We start from the raw sequence: 18757 nt of genomic DNA, 5'->3' as shown, positions 1-18757 counted from the left end.
TGAAATGCATATTCAGCGCTTCATTAGCATGCGGGCGGCAGCCGCGCTTCGAAATTGACGCTCCTTGCCGCCGCGCGGCGCGTCCAGACGGGGCTCCTTTTCGAAAGGATGCTGCCTACTTCGAAGTCCCCTTATTCCCTGGGGATAAGTTATCCCTTGGAATAAGGGGACTTCGAAGTAGGCGGCGTCCTTTCGAAAAGGAGCCCCGTCTGGACGCGCCGCGCGGCGGCAAGGAGCGTCAATTTCGAAGCGCGGCTGCCGCCCGCATGCTAATGAAGCGCTGAATATGCATTTCAGCGCTTCATTAGTAAACTTCGAAATGGCCATTTGCATGGCCATTTTGAAGTTTGGGGCATGTGTAGACACAGCCAATATGAAATAAACATCCAGGAAAACACTGGTGATAGCTTCAGAGGCCTTCCTCACTTCAGCCAACCAGGAGAAAAGGGATACTCCCGTTTTCTGTTTAACCCAGCTTCATTTTCCTTTATACTCTAAAACAGGCGTGTCCAACCCGCGGCCCTGGACAGCTAGTGATGCGGCCCCACAAGATCGTAAACTTTTAACATTATTATGTGATTTATATACATTAACTATATTATATATTTTATATGCGGCCCAAGACAATTCCTCTTTACTCAGTGCAGCCCAGGCAAGCCAAAAGGTTGGACACCCATGCTCTAAAAACAAAGAAGTTACATGGCCTGTTGGGGCATGTTAACCCCTTACATGCTGTAGCCTCTAGATACAGAGTTCAATCAACTGTGGAAGTAATATTGCACTAGAAAATTAAAGACAAAATTGACATCCAGAAAAAATATCTTCATGTGTATTTCACTTTTTGTGGCAGATCACTGATTCCATAGAGGCCCGATATCCAACATGCTAGGCACTAGCCACATATGGCTTTTTGGCTAGTTAAATGTGGCTATTTGGCTTAAACAACTTATTTTGCTTAAATAATAAATATATTTTCAGAATAATATGGGCTAGTTTGCTATAGCAATAGCTACTATGGTGGTTACTGCTTCAGAATTAGTTGGACACCACAGCCATAGAGACATGTTAAGTACAATCTCACACTGTATGGAGAAAAGAAAAGGAAGATGTAATTATCTCTGGCTATTGTGCTTCATTTATTACCCTTTAGGAATAATCAAAATGCAAATTTGTGACTACAATTGTAGGAAAGCAGTACTTTAAATTATCTTGTAATTTAGGGGATAACTTAATAATAGTGTTCGAGTGCAGACCTAAACTTGAAATTGAAATGGTTTTTAACGTAATCTCTTTTTAAATGTCAGGTTCAGCACCATGATGGTATAACAGGCACAGAATCCCCCAAGGTGAAGGACATGTATATGAATCACTTGATGCATGGAATACTTAACGTAAAGAAAGTTATGGCATCCATAATCTTAGACATAGACAATGCCAGCAAGAATGAAAAGTTCTATTCTTATGTTTCCAATAAAAACCCAGGAAAACAAGGTAAAGCCTTAAATTCTTTTTTGGTTTTTTTAGACTGGTGCATGAAGGGTAGAATATTCTCAATGCTCAAATGGAAACGGCTGAAGTGTCATTATTGGAAGTAGGGCTGGGAAAAAAATTTGGACAAATAGTTTATTCAACAAAAAAAAAATGCACTTTTGGTCAACCCAAATCCTTGATTAAAAGGTTAGAAAACATATGTTACAGTAATAGACACAAGGTGCTCAGTTTTTGGCATGGCAGGTACACATGTGAATGCTACTTTGTTAGTAGGTGCGCTTTCCTGCCAACTAAGTAAAACCTGCTTGTTGGGGGTGGAAGTATTTTGTTGGCAAAAGTGCTGACAAAAAGCATTCCCATGTGATGACTTTTAGCAACAGGGTTGTGTCAACACACCTTTGTCACTAAAAGCTGTGTAGTTTGGACATACCCTTAGTCTAACCAAGGGTAGGTCATATTGTGTCTTGATCATACTATATAAGTACCTATGAGGGGAACAAATATTTAATATGGACTCTTCAATACAACAAAGAAAGTTGTAACCCAATCCAAGGGTTAGAAATTGGAGCTTGACAAATTCAGACAGGAAATAAAGCGTAATTCTTTAACAAGAAGGGTAGATAGCCATTGGAACAGTTTACTGAGAATCATGATAGATTTTTCTACCACTGACAGTTCTTTAAATCAAGATATGATGTTTTTCAAAAAGGTTTGCTCTAGGAATTATTTTGTGGGGCAGTTCCATAGCTTGTGTTATGCAGAAGGTCAGGCTCAATGATCGTAATGGTTTCTGCTGTCCTTGGAATCAAGGAATTTAAAAAACTGTTTGCAATGGTTTGATACTAATTTTGGCCATTCACAAAATGGCCAGAGGAGAAGGTTAAAGGTGGCACTGCTACCAGTCCTGCTCCACTCCCTGCCCCACCTCACTCTCTCCCTGACCTTTAGCCCAATAGTTGGGGCACTCCCCTGGAATGTGGCAGAGCCAGGTTTTCAATCCCTGCTCTGGAAGGCCGTGTCTACACGTGCCCCAAACTTCAAAATGGCCATGCAGATGGCCATTTCAAAGTTTACTAATGAAGCGCTGAAATGCATATTCAGCGCTTCATTAGCATGTGGGCGGCAGCGGCGCTTCGAAATTGACGCTCCTTGCCGCCGTGCGGCGCGTCCAAACGGGGCTCCTTTTCGAAAGGACCCCGCCTACTTCGAAGTCCCCTTATTCCCATGAGCTCCTGGGAATAAGGGGACTTCGAAGTAGGCGGCGTCCTTTCGAAAAGGAGCCCCGTCTGGACGCGCCGCGCGGCGGCAAGGAGCGTCAATTTCGAAGCGCGGCTGCCGCCCGCATGCTAATGAAGCGCTGAATATGCATTTCAGCGCTTCATTAGTAAACTTCAAAATGTCCATTTGCATGGCCATTTCGAAGTTTGGGGCACGTGTAGACGTAGCCGAAGAGATCCAGAACTGACTTTTTTGCTCCACTTAGCTGAATTTGAAACTTTGTTAGAATTCTCCAGTCAACCTGAGCGGAATATTTTTTTCTAGATACATATGTGTGTGTTTCTCTCTCTTTTTGGAACTGAATGCCAAGCTCTAATTGTAAACCATAATTTGGAAGAGGCCATGTACCAAGGATACCTACCATGTCTCAAGCAAACACAAGCAAGATAGCTGAGCCCCCCGCTCCTAGGCACCCAAAACCAAAGGTGAAACAATAGAGATCCAGAGCTTTGTGTGAATAAAGACTTCAGGACTGGACCCCAAATTCTGCCTTCGGACTTGTGTCCAAATGAGAATGTGGCATGACGGAGACAGTTCTGTGATTAGTCTTCCTAACTGGAAGAAGAAGTCTAGGATACACAGTAATCAGTGTTGGAAGATTTTCCTTGTGATTTACTGCCAGGATATGCAAGAATTTATTAACGTGTTTCAGGAATCTGTTTATTCTAGGAAGAGTATGGAGTTTCTTTTTAAAATCTGGCTTGGAAACTTTTATTAGTGTTGAATGAAACCAGTGCTTTGGGCAGCAGTTTGCACATATTTTATGGGATACTGAAATTAAATTTCCTGTAACATCTCCCGCAAACACTGCTGGTATTTAGGCTATAAGTAGAGAACTCTTTTTTCATCACTTAGTGGATAGTCTGTTAATATCAAAGGTGTTTCTCTGAATTCTGGGCCTTTGTGTGGGTCAAACAGAAGAGTAATACACCACAAGGGCATGTAAACTCCTTGAGGCATTATTGTTTCTTATTTTGAAGCTGTATTTTTATTTGGTGTTTGTAAAAGGAACAAGGAATGTTGAACAGTACATTGTTGTCTATAATCCCCTGGCATGGAACATCACTACCTTTGTCGTTGTTGCTATGAGCTACTCAGCAGTCAGTGTATATGATGAACTGGGACATCCTGTACCGGCACAGGTACTGCATGGCAATGTTAATGTCTATATTGCGTTTCTCTTTGTAACTCAGTCTTTCATTACAGTACAGTCATGTCTCATTCTTTTTTTTTCTCCCTCCCTTCTAACAAGACATGGTAGCTTCTCTTGTAAATTAGAAACAACAATGTGAATATATTGGTTTTGCCCCAGTTGTTCATGTAATTGAGCACAGTACCTATAAATCTCAGTTATCTAGCCTGATTTTCTTTCCCAAAACAGAAAGTATAATATTAAGGACAAAGGGAAGAATCCTGTATAGTTTTTAAGGATTTGAAATTATTTTGTGCATTAAAGAAACAAAAGAACATACTCATTATTCAAGTGTAAGGCCTAGGTATTGCCAAAACCTCCTGCTATGCTTTGCATGAATTTGGAATGAGAAAAGCAAATTTTGGTCCTTTGTACTTCCTTTTGCTTTGTTATTCCTTCCTCTCGTCTCCTTTCCATTTTCTGCTACTTACACCGGAACAGAGCATACCTTCCACTTACAAAACCAATAAGAATATGATGCACAGTGATAGTTTAAAGCGGTGGTTCCCAAATTTTTTACTAAGGTGACCCACTGACTACATTTTTAGTTTTTCTATGACCCATCATTATAGATGTGTACCTCCACCCTGGCACCACAGCCTTAATCCCATTTCAGTGTGGATGGGTGGTCTCAAGGAAGGAGTGTGTGGCATTTTGTCAGTGCAGAGGGGCTTACTCTCTCAGTGGCAGTTCTGATCTTGTGGAACTGGGACTGGCTCCCTCTTCCAAGCATGGTAACTTGCTGAACAAGATTCCAATATCACTCAGGTGAGACGCAGCTCCCCTCCATAACAGTGGAGAGATGGCTGGGCCAAATCTCAGTGAGTAACATCACAATCTGGTGTGTGTGCATGCAGCACCAATCAGGTTTGTGCTCATACCCCTACCTCTGTCATGATGCATGAGTGATTGTGCTAAATCTACTTGGCACTGCAACCCTGGTTGCCAGGTCACAATGTCTGGAGCAAGCAAGCAGGCCCAGATCCACATAACAGGAGGCACTGCTACAGAATGAGTGTGATGGGGTGGATGAGGGTAAACCTACCCAAAGTGGACTGGAGAAATGGTATAGTTGTCTAGGCCAAGGCCCAGTGATGGGTTAATCCAGCCCTGCATGTGATGACGGATCCAAAAGCGTCCCATGACCCACTGTTAGGTAGGGAACATACCATTTGGGAAGCAGTGGTTTAAAACACAGTTTTGAAGTGTGCTGGCAGCTTCTGCGGAATCCCCCAAAGGTTCCGATCATTTTTCTGTTATTAATCTTTTTTCTTAGTTTTAAGTGAACCTATTTTTTTCCCTAATTATGCTGGTATTTTAAGATGGACTTAAAGACACTGTTGCACTCACTGAAATCAATAGCTTTGATTTCATACTGGCAAGGAGGTGGTTAAAATATTACCTAATCTCATAGTTTATCATGAACATAAATTTCCAAACAAAACTTGGAATCTTAAATTTGGATTGCTAAATAACTAGCCCCTAATTCAAACAACACAAAATAATAAGAGTTCTAAATTTTAAAGGTTGACATGTTTGGAAATTCTTATTTAAAGGAACCAGCTAAGACTTTACAAATTTGTATGTTAGATGTATAACAGTTAGCTCTGTCTGAAATACAGCGCCATTCTCTCTCTTAATGTACAGATCCAAAGCTCAGCAGAATCCCCTTCTACATACGATCTGTATATTCTTGTCACACTAAGTGGTCTCAGTCACCGAAGATACATTATTAAGTCATCAGCTGAAAAGGAATCTGTATTCTTTGCGAGATCAGTGAAATATGGACGAAAAGTCATAAAGGGCTCTGCTCGTCACAGTGGACATCTGATTCCTGTGCTTAATGACTGCTACACAGTGATGTTGGAGCAAGATACTCATCTAATGCACAGCATTACAGACAGGTGAGGCTACCATGATTTTTAATTTTATTCAAACAGCATTTTAGGATAAGCAAAACCCCTTTATTTAAAAAAAGAAATCCAAGTACGTGATTGCATATTATCTTCTAAGAATTAATGATAGGCCAACCATATTTCCCTAGGCCAAATACGAGACATCCTACTGTCTGAAAATCTTCCTTTTTCATTTAGGGTGCATCTACACATGCATTCCTCTTTCGAAAGAGGTATGCAAATGAGGGGAATCAAAAATGCAAATGAGGTGCATATTTGCATAGTGGGCACCTCATTTGCATATTCTTGTTTTGAAAGTGCTTGTTTCTAAAGAAGAAGACCAGTGTAGACTCTGCTCTTTCAAAAGTTAACCCCATCTTTGAAAGAATCCTTCTTAAAGGGAAGAAGGATGCTTTCGAATATGGGGTTTACTTTTGAAAGAGCAGCATCTACACTGGTTTTCTTCTTTTGAAAGAAGCTCTTTCGAAATAAGAATATGCAAATGAGACAGCAAATATGCAAATATGCATCTCATTTGCATTTTCAATTTCCCTCATTTGCATACCTCTTTCAAAAGAGGAATGCAAGTGTAGATGCACGCTTAAAGAAGTGTACAAAGACTGGAATTGGCTTTGATGGGAATCCGCAAATGATTTGAGGAAGTGATGGGAGGTCCATGAACATTTTGTGGGGTCCACACTAGTGAAAAGATTGGGAACCACTGATGTATTCTGATCTCCTGTACAGTAGAGGCCATAGAACTTCTCCACATCATTATGGTTAACCAAATTAGATTGTATGATGTACCAGCTTTAGGAGATGTAGCCTCCTTGTGGCTTTGCGGGCACCCTGCTCGTAACCTCCTCTCATCGACCCTGAAGTACTCCACACAGCACCTCTTCCCAGGGCTGATTTGATATCCAGTAAAGTTCAAGCATTCCTCACAGTCCTTAAGCACAAAATAATTCTCTCTGGCTACGTCTACACGTGAAGCCTACTTCGAAGTAGCTTATTTCGATGTAGCGACATCGAAATAGCCTATTTCGATGAATAACGTCTACACGTCCTCCAGGGCTGGCAACGTCGATGTTCAACTTCGACGTTACGCAGCACCACATCGAAATAGGTGCAGCGAGGGAACGTCTACACGCCAAAGTAGCACACTTCGAAATAAGGGTGCCAGGCACAGCTGCAGACAGGGTCACAGGGCGGACTCAACAGCAAGCCGCTCCCTTAAAGGGCCCCTCCCAGACACAGTTGCACTAAACAACACAAGATCCACAGAGCCGACAACTGGTTGCAGACCCTGTGCATGCAGCATGGATCCCCAGCTGCAGCAGCAGCAGCCAGAAGCCCTGGGCTAAGGGCTGCTGCGCACGATGACCATAGAGCCCCGCAGGGGCTGGAGAGAGAGCGTCTGTCAACCCCTCAGCTGATGGCTGCCATGGCGGACCCTGCAATTTCGATGTTGCGGGACGCGCAACGACTATACGGTCCCTACTTCGACGTCGAAGTAGGGCGCTATTCCCACCCCCTCATGGGGTTAGCGGCTTCGACGTCTCGCCGCCTAACGTCGATGTTAACTTCAAAATAGCGCCCGACACGTGTAGCCGTGACGGGCGCTATTTCGAAGTTAGTGCCGCTACTTCGAAGTAGCGTGCACGTGTAGACATGGCTTCTGCGTCCCATAGTCCATAAAAACAATTCATATTTAGCTCCAGTTCTGCCATGCTGAGAGCTCTTCCTCTGTTAGTCCATTCTACCCAAAGTCACTGCTAACCATCTCTATCTGGAGCTCAGCCTTCTGGCCCTGGCTTCATCTTCGGTGTTTCCACTGTTGTGGGAGAGAAGGTAGTCTGTATATTGCCTTTCTTGATAGTGTTCTCCTGATGTTAGAAGAGAGAAAGCCCTGCCCTGCCCCTTCGCACTCCAACCCATAGTACAGGGCTCCCTATCCTGGGCCTTTAAAGGAACAGTGTCCTAAGGTTTTCCGCCTCTTCATCTGACTCATAGTTCCCTGAGAAAGCTTTCCTTCTTCTGGTCCCCTTTACTCTTATACTAGTACAACCTGTTATAGACACCCTATTGCTACGTCTACACTATAATTATCTGTCTCCAGAAGGTACTGTTGGAAGAGATGTTCCGACAAAACTTCTGTTGACAGATTGTGTCTACGCACAAAAGCTAGCAACCTTTTCATCCACACTGTCAACAAAAGGGCCCCTGGAGTGTCTACACAACTTTTTTGTCGACACTTTCTGTCAACAAAATACATTTTGTGTGTAAATGCTCTGCGAATTTTGTTGACAAAACCCCAGTTTTATCTACAAAACTCTCGAGGGCAGACATAGCCTTTGAGTCTACAGTGAATTTATATGGTCTCCCATTTTATAACAACAACCAGTGCATTCCTCTACATCAGTAATTTCTACTGTGTTCTCTAAAACTACTAATTCCTGGATCAGAATGTAGAGGACTTCTTTAAAAGTTCCTAGTGTTCTTTTTATTTAATTGCTTAGTTTAAAAACAAAAGAAATAAAACTAAAAAAACTGACCAAGAGTGCTTCTGTTGGCTTACAGATCTAGATCCTCATATGGTGTAAATTGCCATAGCTCCTTTGAACTAGAGGATATGCTGATTTTCACTGGTGGATGGATCTGGCCTATAAGTTTAAAGTTGGCACATGCAGCTTAGTAATGATCTCATTGTTAGAGGTGTCTTTGCTTAGAATCCTCTCCCTCACAGGGGTATTTGGAGAGTTAACTAGTTAGCCTTTGTATAGTGTTATGAAAATGAAAAGTGATAAGCATTATTGTGAGAGACAAGACTGAATCAAAACCCTGGATCTGATCATTGAGAGAGGTTAGATTTCATATCCACATTTTACAGTTTGGCCTGTTCTCTAGAATGGAGATACATTACAAACCTGGATTCAAACTCCACACCTAGAAATTTGGAGGAATGAAACTGAACCAAGTGACATAGCACCATCCATATATAGGCACTTGCCTTGGTGTGACTTACCTCAGTCAGGAATTGCTTAGAGCTATCATCCCTGAGTGACATACATTGTAGCAACAGACATGGTAGTTTGTACAAGCCATAAGTGGCATATGTCTGCATACTTCACAAGTGGTATAAGAATGGGTGGAGTTCCGGATTCCACATCCTGTGCTCACATTTCTAAGGCTACCCCTTTGTTACCAGGACAGCATTTCAGGTCCTGGGTTCTGTTCATTTATATAGCTGTAAACATTGATTTAGCTGAACCATTTCTGCTGTTGTGACCTAAAATTTTTTTAATCAGTAGAGGGCCTTTGAACACAGGTTCATAAGCAAAGTCTTACTCTACAAGACTTTAAATGATTGAGCTAATGGAAACAATTTCAGCAACTTTAGATTTGCAGAAGGTACAAAATTACACCAGGAATTGCATGGCATTGTTAGGAGGCAAGTGGCTATTTTATAGGTATTCACTGTTGGTTCTCTAATGGCAAATATTTAGCAAGAGGCATTTACCTTCCCTGCTCCTCTTATCTCCTGTTGCCTATTTAATTATTCACATTAGCTAAAGAAACAAATATTTCCTCATATTCCCATCCTCATTCCTCTGGCAGTAAAGCTTTGCAGATAATTAGGGTCACCACATTGCCCTATGGCAAATACAGGACACTGGTCTCCAGGGATGAGGGGGCAGAGCTGTTGTCCCTTGTCAGGACTCCTTGGCGATGGGGGCTGCTGCTCCAAGGCAAGTCACCCAGGGATGGGAGCTCTGCAGTTGCCAAAGGAGAGGTGCAAGGGATGAAGGGGAGTGGAGGATGGTGGCTCCAGAACCCCCTGGTGGGGAGGTGTTTCAAAGTTTCCCAACAGGGGGGATCCAGGAATGAAGCAGAAACTGCCTCCCTGAGGCATGGGAGGCTGGGGAATGAGGCAGCTGACCTGTGGAGGGTCTCCCTGGCAGTGGGAGCTGTCTCCCCTAAATGTAGGGCACTAGGAACAAGGCAACCACACTGCCGTGGAGTTCGCCAGCAGCGGGGGCTGCCATCATGGGGGCCAAGGAATGGGGCAGCTGCCCCAGAGAGGAGCTCCCCTGCAGCCGGAGCTGCTGCCACAAGGTGAAGAGCTCTGGGGAACAGAGCAGCCACCCAGTAGAAGAGCTCCCTGGTAGGAGAGGTTTGCTACCCCAAGACACAGGGTGTCAGGGAACAGAAGTACCACAAAATATGGGACAATTCGCCTGTTTTCTTTAAAAAAAAAAGAAAAAAAAAGTCGGGATGCCCGTGAGACAGCTTAAGTAAGGGACTGTCCTGGTAAAAACGGGACAGACGGTCACTTTGCTAGTAATGCTTACAACATTTATATCTGTATAATACACTTTCCGTTTATGAATTTTCAGGGAGACTAACTTGACTGTCCAGGTAACTCAGAAGTTTCTTGAATATCATGTGAATGGAGATGTGCAGAAGGGGCCTATTTCAGATAACTACTTATTTACCCCAAGTGGATCAGCCCTTGAAGCATCAGAAGCAGTGGGTTTGGAAGTTGTTTCTGGAAACCTAGTGAGAGAGATCAGGCAATATTTTTACAGGTAAAGATTGTTGGGTGTGATTGAACCTCACTTGAATTTTTCATCCTTTTTATACATGTGGGAGCAATTCTGTACAATCATCTGAAAGCAGTGATGTCTGTGTGTTGTGCAGTAGATTGTGTTTAACATGTGACTGCTAAGACATTGCATAAGTACCTAATTTAATAATGCAACTGTGGTTTTGTTGAGGAGAGGAGAATTAGAAGTGTGGTGTGTTCAGTCATGGCTTGGTTTGTTTTTAATATGGAGTATCTGTTAACCACAGTTTTCACAGATGTTTAGACAAGCTGAAGTTGGTGCAGTTCAAAAACAAGGATCAGGTCTGCTGAGATCATGAATCTTCTACATCAATTGAATTTTGACAGGTCTATAATTAGAGTACAAACTCACAGGGATGGCGTCTGTTTGCCAGAAGCTAGGAATGGGCAAAACAGCCTGGATCATTCCCTGGTCTTTCCTTTCCCTCTGGGGTATCTGGCATTAGCCACTGCCAGAAGACAGAATACTCAGCTAGACAGACTTTTTTTTCTGACCCAGTGTGGCTATTCTTATGTTCTTACCTGTATGTTAGAAAAAGAACCAATGAAGGACAAAACAGGGAACTGAATCCCAGAGAATGAGACATTCACATCTCTTCACTTCAGACTCTGGAGAACTAGCTGTTTTTTCTCTATTTAAAAGTATTTACAGTCAACTACCTTTTTTTATAATTAACTGTGGCAGATCACAGTCTGCAGCTGACAGGTGCCTGGAGGAAGGGGACCATTTTGCGCATTGGAGGAACACCTTTCTGTTCCCCTTGTAAGTCTCCAGAGAGCGCAGTCCTGCCAGCTGCATAGGCAGCTGGAGCTCATCAGGGTCAGCCACCATCAGGCTGGAGTGGAAGCACCCGGGACTAATAAAGTCCTCCAGACTCTTCTGTAAAAGGCTTTCCCCAGGCAGCAAGGGGTGCCCAGAGAGAGCAAGACTGGAGGTGTGGAGGGACCAGACCAGACATGATGACAGCACGGCACAGCACAGCACAATGGTACTGGGGAAGGGTCTCAGAAGATGGTGGTGGGGTGAAAAGGCCCAGGGAAAGAGAGCTGTCATGGGACAGGGGCAAGAAGCTCCATTGGTTCCCTGCCTGCCTAGGTCCCTGGGCCTGAGTCCAGGGCAGTAGGTGGGACTGGACTCCTCTGCCCCATGACCTCCTCTCTCCCTAGTAGGGCTGACCAACTGGGGTAGGGCCAGAACAGCTCGAAGCAGGAGGAGAAGTGAACCTCCTCCACCCCAAATTTGGACGGGCCTATGATGACCATGGCTTGGTGAAGGGAGACCCTTACCTTCGGGAAGTCTCAGTGGCAAAGGAGCCACTTGGAAGCACAGGACCCTTTAGGGACGGTCGAGCAGTTTGTCACATAGCTCATGATTGTTTTATTGAAACTTTCTGTTACTTTAAGGGAAATTGCATTGCGCAATGGTGGCCATTATATCAAAAAAATTTGGTATTACAGTACACTTAGAAGAAAAAATCGAATGAGACAACTGAACTCAGGTTTATTTATATGTTTCCCCAAATGTAAACACATGGTTTAAATTGTCATTTGCAACTAGAAAGTAAATATGTTTTAAACAGACTTTCATTTGGAATACTGTTCATTTTGCATGTAAGGAATGTAAGGAACATTGGTTTTGCTCTATAATAGTAATATTGTCTATGGTGGTCTGTACTTATATGACTATGAGAGTGAAAACAAGATAATAGCCTTCCACTCAAGATTATATTAAGGAGAAATGACAGAAAAATAGCTATAATTTTAAGCAATCAAAAATAAGAATGTTTAGTACAATGAATGACACACCCAGACATACACAATGCTTGGGACACCAAAGAATACTGTGGAATTTTCATTTATGCACACTGGACCTCTGAAATTTGAAAAGCTAAAAATCATTTAATGAACTACAAAAAGCAGATAAAATCCAGACAAAATGCTGCAGGTTCATTAGTAATGTTAATTGTGACCTGACAGAACTAGTCACTGTTACATGCCAAACTTTACACTATTTACCTTTTTGGTTTATAGGAATATAACAGCTCAGGATTACATATATGTGGCATATTCAAGAATCTACAGTGTACCAGGAGGTTACGATGATAAGCTGCTTTGCCACAGGATAGAGCAAGAATACAGGGTTGGGCCTTTGGAACTCAACCGTGAAGCAATCCTCAGAACAAGCACAAATTTAACCAATAAGCAGATACTTCACACTGACAACAATGGCTATCAGATGCAGAAAAGGCCATATAAGGCATATTTGAATAATACAGTGGCTCGGGTAGGCCTAAAGCTATAATCCAAAATCAACTGTATAGTCTGTTCATGCACTACTATATTGCACAAAGTTAATGTTTGAGTTGTTGGATTTTTTTGTTTGTCTACAGAACTATTATCCTATGGTCCAGACTGCCTACATTGAAGATGACAGCATGAGGCTGATGCTGCTTGCAGAAAGGTCTCATGGTGTCTCAAGTCAAGGAAATGGGCAAGTGGAAGTAAGGATTGAAAATGTTTTTTTACAGGAAAACAGTAATTTCCTGGCTCCGGATGATATGAATATAGCATGATGGCTCTTCTGGTATTATCTCCATCATGCAGGTGATGCTTCATAGGAGACTATGGAATAACCTTGAGTGGGACCTGAATTATAATCTCACTTTGAATGACACCTCAGTGGTTCAGCCCACATTCTGGCTCATCTTAGGAACTAAGGCTGCCACTGTTGCTCTGTATCACACAAGTGCCCTGGCTTTAGAACACAGACCAGTTGTTATGTATGGAGAACTAACAGGTAACTGTTCTACTTACTTTTTTAAAAAAACAAAGCATTGTTCCTTTGTTTTGCCTAACATCAGGCTCCTGAATCTATATTGAGGCACCTAAACAGCTGGACTGCCTTTTTCAAGGTGAGCCTCCCATGGCTTTTCTTTGTCCTATGACACGAGGTACTGGATGCTCAGTGCCTTTAAAAATGGGGCTGGTCCTACAGGTGTAGGAGCCAAACTAGGCATCCATTGGCTGAAAATCATGCCCACAGTAGCTAACAGAGAACTTTGGAATCCCAGTTTAAAATGTCTTTCAAAGGAAAAAGCCTTGTTGCAGAATAGCAGTAGCCAGACTTGATGATGTGGGCTTTACTGGGGCACTAATACACTTCTCAGCCAGCACAAGTCTATTCTGCTTTCAGCGTAGTACCGCAAAACGTCTAAAGAGAGAGTTCCTCATCCACTACTGGTTTAGTTCAGACAGGCAGAGATTGCACTCTCCCCCTCCACAGGCAGTGCAGTGCCACTGACCTGGGACCTCCTTGACATAACCATGCTTTACATGGTAGCTCTTTTTGGATTTCATGTACAGATGAGAAACCAAAGCATCATGGGCAACATCATTCTATTCAGAAGGATCCTGTAACCCTCCCAGATAACCTTCATCTCCAGACTCTGAGCATCCCTGGGTGGATGTACAGTTCGAACCACACAGAGCACCTTCAGAATATTCACAAGGGTAGGTTATCTTGTAGCAGTAAGTCATTTATAGAGGGAGATTACTCAGCATGTAACATTTATAAGGGCTTGTTTTCTTTAACTCCTTTATTAATAACAAAGGTCATAAAATAATCTGTATGAAAGGACAAAAAAGCAGTCCTGTAGTACTTTAAAGACTAACAGTATAATTTATTAGGTGATGAGCTTTCATGGGATATGGTAGTGTTTAAAGTGCTACAGGATTGCTTTTTTTGTTTTGTGAGGATACAGACAGATGGCTGCTTCTCTGAGATGGTATTACAGTACCACTTGAACAAAGTCAGAGACCTATGCTGTGCAGATATATAGTAAAAGACAGAGCCGGCCTCATAGAGTATGAAGCCACCCAACTCCCTTTGAAAATAACCTCTAAGACAGCGTTTCTTAATCTTTTTGAGACCATAGATCACCAAGCAATAATATTTTTAATGTGGAACACCTAAGAAAATGTTATTAAAAAAAATTGTTGTCAGACCAAAAAATACCAAAGAGCAACATGAACAGCAAAAACAAAACAAAGTAATTTAATTTGGTATCATAACAATGAAGAAGTAACACTGTATCTGGTTTTTATAACAGAAAATACATACCATCAGTGTATGATATCAAAAAAGTGTCAGATGGTTGCAGCACACTTGTGAGTTGTCCACGGAACATAGTTTAAGAAACTATAAGGTCTTAAAGGTCTCTGAGGTAATATCTGTCTCTTACTAGATGACTGTGCAGCACATACAAATGGGGCTCAGGCTAGGTTAAGGCCCTCAGATTTTACTAATGCAAATAAATCAATGGGAGTTGGATGTTTTCCTGTATTTTGTGCTTTTGAAAATCTCACCCTGAAATCTTAGTTCAAGACAAGACCTGAGGTGAGTAACTTCCCCCTCAAGTTTTTTATCATTAATCAATAAATCCTTGTTTTGATTTGGTTTTTTAGGTATACGAAAGCAAGAGGATGCAGATTTCAGACGTGTACTTCTAAGAATCAGGCATATATATGAACCAGGAGAGGATCCTGTACTATCTCGGCCTGTAACAGTGAATCTAAAAGTAAAATTAATCATTCCTGCTAGAGCACCACTTAGCAGTTGTCTGCATTGTTGGGGGGAGGGGAAATAATATGCTCTACAGGAGTATGGATTCTAAATGCACTAATGCATTCGGCATTAATAGACCCATGTAGATCATTCTGGTGTAAGGTTCCCCACTGTGCTTTAATACAGAACTTTTTTCAAACCACAGGATGTTGAAGTGTAATTGGGAACCTATAATATACAGACCAGATAGTATGTGTAACATATGCACACCTTAAAAATCACCTTCTGTAGAGCACATTATCCCACCATCTAGACAAGTCCTCACCCCATCTTTGACTGCTGCAGAAGAATCTTGTTACAAAAACAAAATCTTCCTCTTCCTTTAATTCAAATCTATTCAAAAATGGAGGCAGAAATGCTGCTGCTGCCACTACTGGCAAAATTCTGCCTCCTGCTAAGATCAGACTTAATTTTTCACCCTACTCTTCAACACAATAGCCAGTACCCTGTCTGACAGACAATGCATTAACAATAGAAAAACTGCACAAGGATTGGTAAGATTGGGCCTGTTCTGTGGATATTAATGTAATATTTGTGTGATAATTTAAATGGTATAGACACCTTCAAATTTTGCCTGTGATTTTTTTGTATCTAATGTTGCAAGAAGCAACTGAGGTTACTGAAATGTGAAAGGCATTTGTGCACCTGACAGCACTTCGTGCCTGGCCACTTGAACAGTATCTCTTACAGACACAATTTACCCTTTTGATTGTTTGGCTTTTTTATTTTATTTGTAAATAGGGGATTTTGATTGTGACACCACGGGTGCTGGCAGTAGGACATAAGGGCAGGTATCACATCTGACAGGGCAGTTCTGCTTCACTAGGCATTTGGCAGCAGACCTCAAAGATAAGCCTGCCTTCTTCAGGGTTAAGAACACAGTATCTAATATGTCCTCTGGCAACTTTGAAAGGGGGATCCATTTGTGCTGAATCATCTGCTGTGGTTTTAAAAGTGTAAACAGCTCTGATAGTAATTGCTGAGAGAATTAAACATTTTGACATTAAAGATCAAAATTCTACCCTTGCCCAGCTGCTCACTGAGCAGATAAGAGGTGCAGTAGGCATTCCCTTAAGAAACATTAATTGGATATATTGGGGTTTCTTTTTATGTAGTCTCTGCTGAAAGGGTTGGGAACACTGGTCTTAGTGGAAGAGCGGTCGCTCACAGGAACCTGGGACATAAACACTTTGGAGCGATGGAAGTGGAAATCAGCACAACATCTAAGCAAAGGTGCGTGGGAAGCTAGATTATTGTTTCCTGTTTTCTAACCCAGGCTGCAGGATCTTGATGGTATTTTCATTTGCAGTTCAGGAAACAGTCTCACTGAGCACACTCAAGTAAACTAAAAGAGTTTTTATAGGTGGGGCTGGTAACAGCCTACTATTAAATTTGCCTAACGCTTCCCATGATAAGACCCTGTTGTCATGACTTTTACTTTACCAAATTTTAACTGTGGTGAAACTTGAGTCTACTTTAGGCTAAATGTTCATCATAAATTTTTGCCAAAATGACTTAGCCATTTCTGAAAAATTATATAGTTGCACACATGGTAAAAAAAATGTGGTAACTTTGCCTTTGAGAAGCTCAATTAGCCCCCTCCTTTAGAGCAAGGGCATGAAATTTGACAGATGGGTGGCTTTTTGTGAGGGATGCTGCTTTTGCTGTGCCTGTGAAAATCTGCCCAGATTTGTCCAAACATTGCAGATTGCACATGCTTGGGAAACTAGGTAGATCTTCACAGTTAAATTCCTCATACATACCAATGGTACTGAGCATGCACCTGTCTGGGTCTGAGTAGGATTTGCTCTACAATTGCAACTCTGGGCTGCTGTGAACTATGCTGGGTTCAGGCATTGTCACTGAGAGCACGACTGTCTGTCTCATGCTTTCAGTGTCTCTACTACTAGGTTCAGGCATCACAGATGAGGAAGCAGCCAAATTCAGCAGTGGAGCCGACAAGAGCTAGATGTGAATGAAGAGGAGGGAAGTAGATTGGGACAAGGATACCAACAGGAGGGTGGGGTACCGGAACTGGTCCCTGGCCAGAGAGGACATATGTCATGAGTGACACAGGGAAGCAGACTTAATTTTGTTGTGCAGGCCTAAATGAATAGTGAATTGCAAAGGCACCTCAGTATAGCTGCAGTTTTGGAATATTAAGTGTTGGATTTTTCTCTTCATTATCATGGTTACTCTAGAAATGTGCACCTTTTCTTTTATCTGAGAGTGTCCTTAGGGAGGGGACTAGTATCAGTAGCATGAGGCAGAGAGTTAAAGATAGATTGTTTACAATATATTTTAAAATTACAAATGCTTGTTTCTTAGAGTTATAGGTGCAGCTGTTTAAATTGGAAAAGAAAATCTGTTCAAACTTAGGATCAAAAGTATTGAGACAGTAAAATATTATGTGGATTTGTTACGGAGCTTTTCAGAATTAATGATGAATAATAAACACCTGTATTTTTGCATTTTATAGGTCTCTCCAATAATATAGTGAAAACCACAGAAAACTCTACTGTGACTATTCATCCAAAGGAAATTAGGACCTTTTTTATATACTTTCAAGATCAGTGAATGTTTTCATAGTATTCCTAGGACAACTATTCAACAACATGCTGCAATTTCTTTAATGAAATGAAGCAATAGTTTTGAGAATTCTTTCCTAGTATTGTAAATGGAAGGAATCGTTATTCTGTAATAAACTGTGAAACCTGAAAATCATCAAAATTAGTTTCTAGTTCATTTGCCTATGACCCCATACTTGCTTCAGTCAGATATTTAAAAGATGTAGTCATGTTAGTCTGTATCTTCACAAAACAAAAAGCAATCCTATAGTACTTTAAAGACTAACAGAATAATTTATTAGGTGATGAGCTTTCATGGGACAGATTCACTTCTTCAGATGTGTTTTCTTAAAATAAAAAAAGGTTTAGCTTAAAAATAGGGGAAAAAGAAAATATCTGACTGGCTGTAACCCTGTCTATACTGCAGTACAAATGTATCAGCAGGAGATGAAACTGGGGGCTGTGACTGTATTTCTTCGCATTGTTAAATCCATTTTGTTTCTGTCTATTTATAAATATAAAAAATGGTGGGCCTTGCTGCTACAGATTCCAGTACAAAGAATCTGGATCTTTTTTAATCTCTCTTCTCATAAAGTTGTCTGCCAAGTTCAGATATGTACACTGAGTGCAGAGAAATGTTCATTAGTAACTACATTAGGAAAGAGTTTCATGTGAAGGACTGCATTTAGGGTTACATATGTGTTGGTTACAAATAATAAGGACTGCATTTATTTAAGGTAACCTTTTTTTTTTAACAAATACACAGTGATATGCTTTATTAGCTCATCATTATAGAGAACTGCATTTTTAAAAAAGAGAATGTTTCCCTATTTTCTGCTCAACTGTAATAGGTATTGAACTGTTCCTAATTGCGCTGTTGTATACATCAGTGTAAATCTGCGGAGTTAATTGGCAATACTCTGAGTTTAGAGGCAGACCCCACAGAGAATGAGTAGATGATACAGTAGATTGGTGCGGAGCTAGCCTGCAGAAGCTAAGCCATTCTGCAGTGGACACGGAAAGATGGAAGGAGATAGTGAGGGAGGCATCGGACCACAACAGGCACTGCAGGACTTGGCTCCG

The 18757-nt window shown here is 41.6% G+C and overlaps 1 protein-coding gene across 2 annotated transcripts in view; it reads left to right on the top strand.

The window, feature by feature from the left end:
• MAN2B2 (mannosidase alpha class 2B member 2) overlaps positions 1 to 17934 on the top strand; it is a 42155-nt gene extending 24221 nt beyond the window's left edge. For both annotated transcript variants that reach the window (XM_074992458.1, XM_074992457.1), the window contains exons 9-19: positions 1305 to 1491; positions 3778 to 3911; positions 5609 to 5865; positions 10254 to 10445; positions 12515 to 12767; positions 12874 to 12984; positions 13088 to 13280; positions 13847 to 13993; positions 14948 to 15060; positions 16223 to 16340; positions 17587 to 17934. In XM_074992458.1, coding sequence (XP_074848559.1) covers positions 1305 to 1491; positions 3778 to 3911; positions 5609 to 5865; positions 10254 to 10445; positions 12515 to 12767; positions 12874 to 12984; positions 13088 to 13280; positions 13847 to 13993; positions 14948 to 15060; positions 16223 to 16340; positions 17587 to 17684 — 1803 coding nt within the window. In that variant the 3' untranslated portion in view covers positions 17685 to 17934. The remainder of the gene's footprint in view (positions 1 to 1304; positions 1492 to 3777; positions 3912 to 5608; positions 5866 to 10253; positions 10446 to 12514; positions 12768 to 12873; positions 12985 to 13087; positions 13281 to 13846; positions 13994 to 14947; positions 15061 to 16222; positions 16341 to 17586) is intronic.
• The last annotated feature ends 823 nt before the right edge of the window (positions 17935 to 18757 follow it).

This window comes from Carettochelys insculpta, chromosome 4 (genome assembly GCF_033958435.1).
Source record: "Carettochelys insculpta isolate YL-2023 chromosome 4, ASM3395843v1, whole genome shotgun sequence".
In the NCBI taxonomy this organism is placed as follows: Eukaryota; Metazoa; Chordata; order Testudines; family Carettochelyidae; genus Carettochelys; species Carettochelys insculpta.
This window is presented reverse-complemented; position numbering and strand designations above follow the sequence as displayed.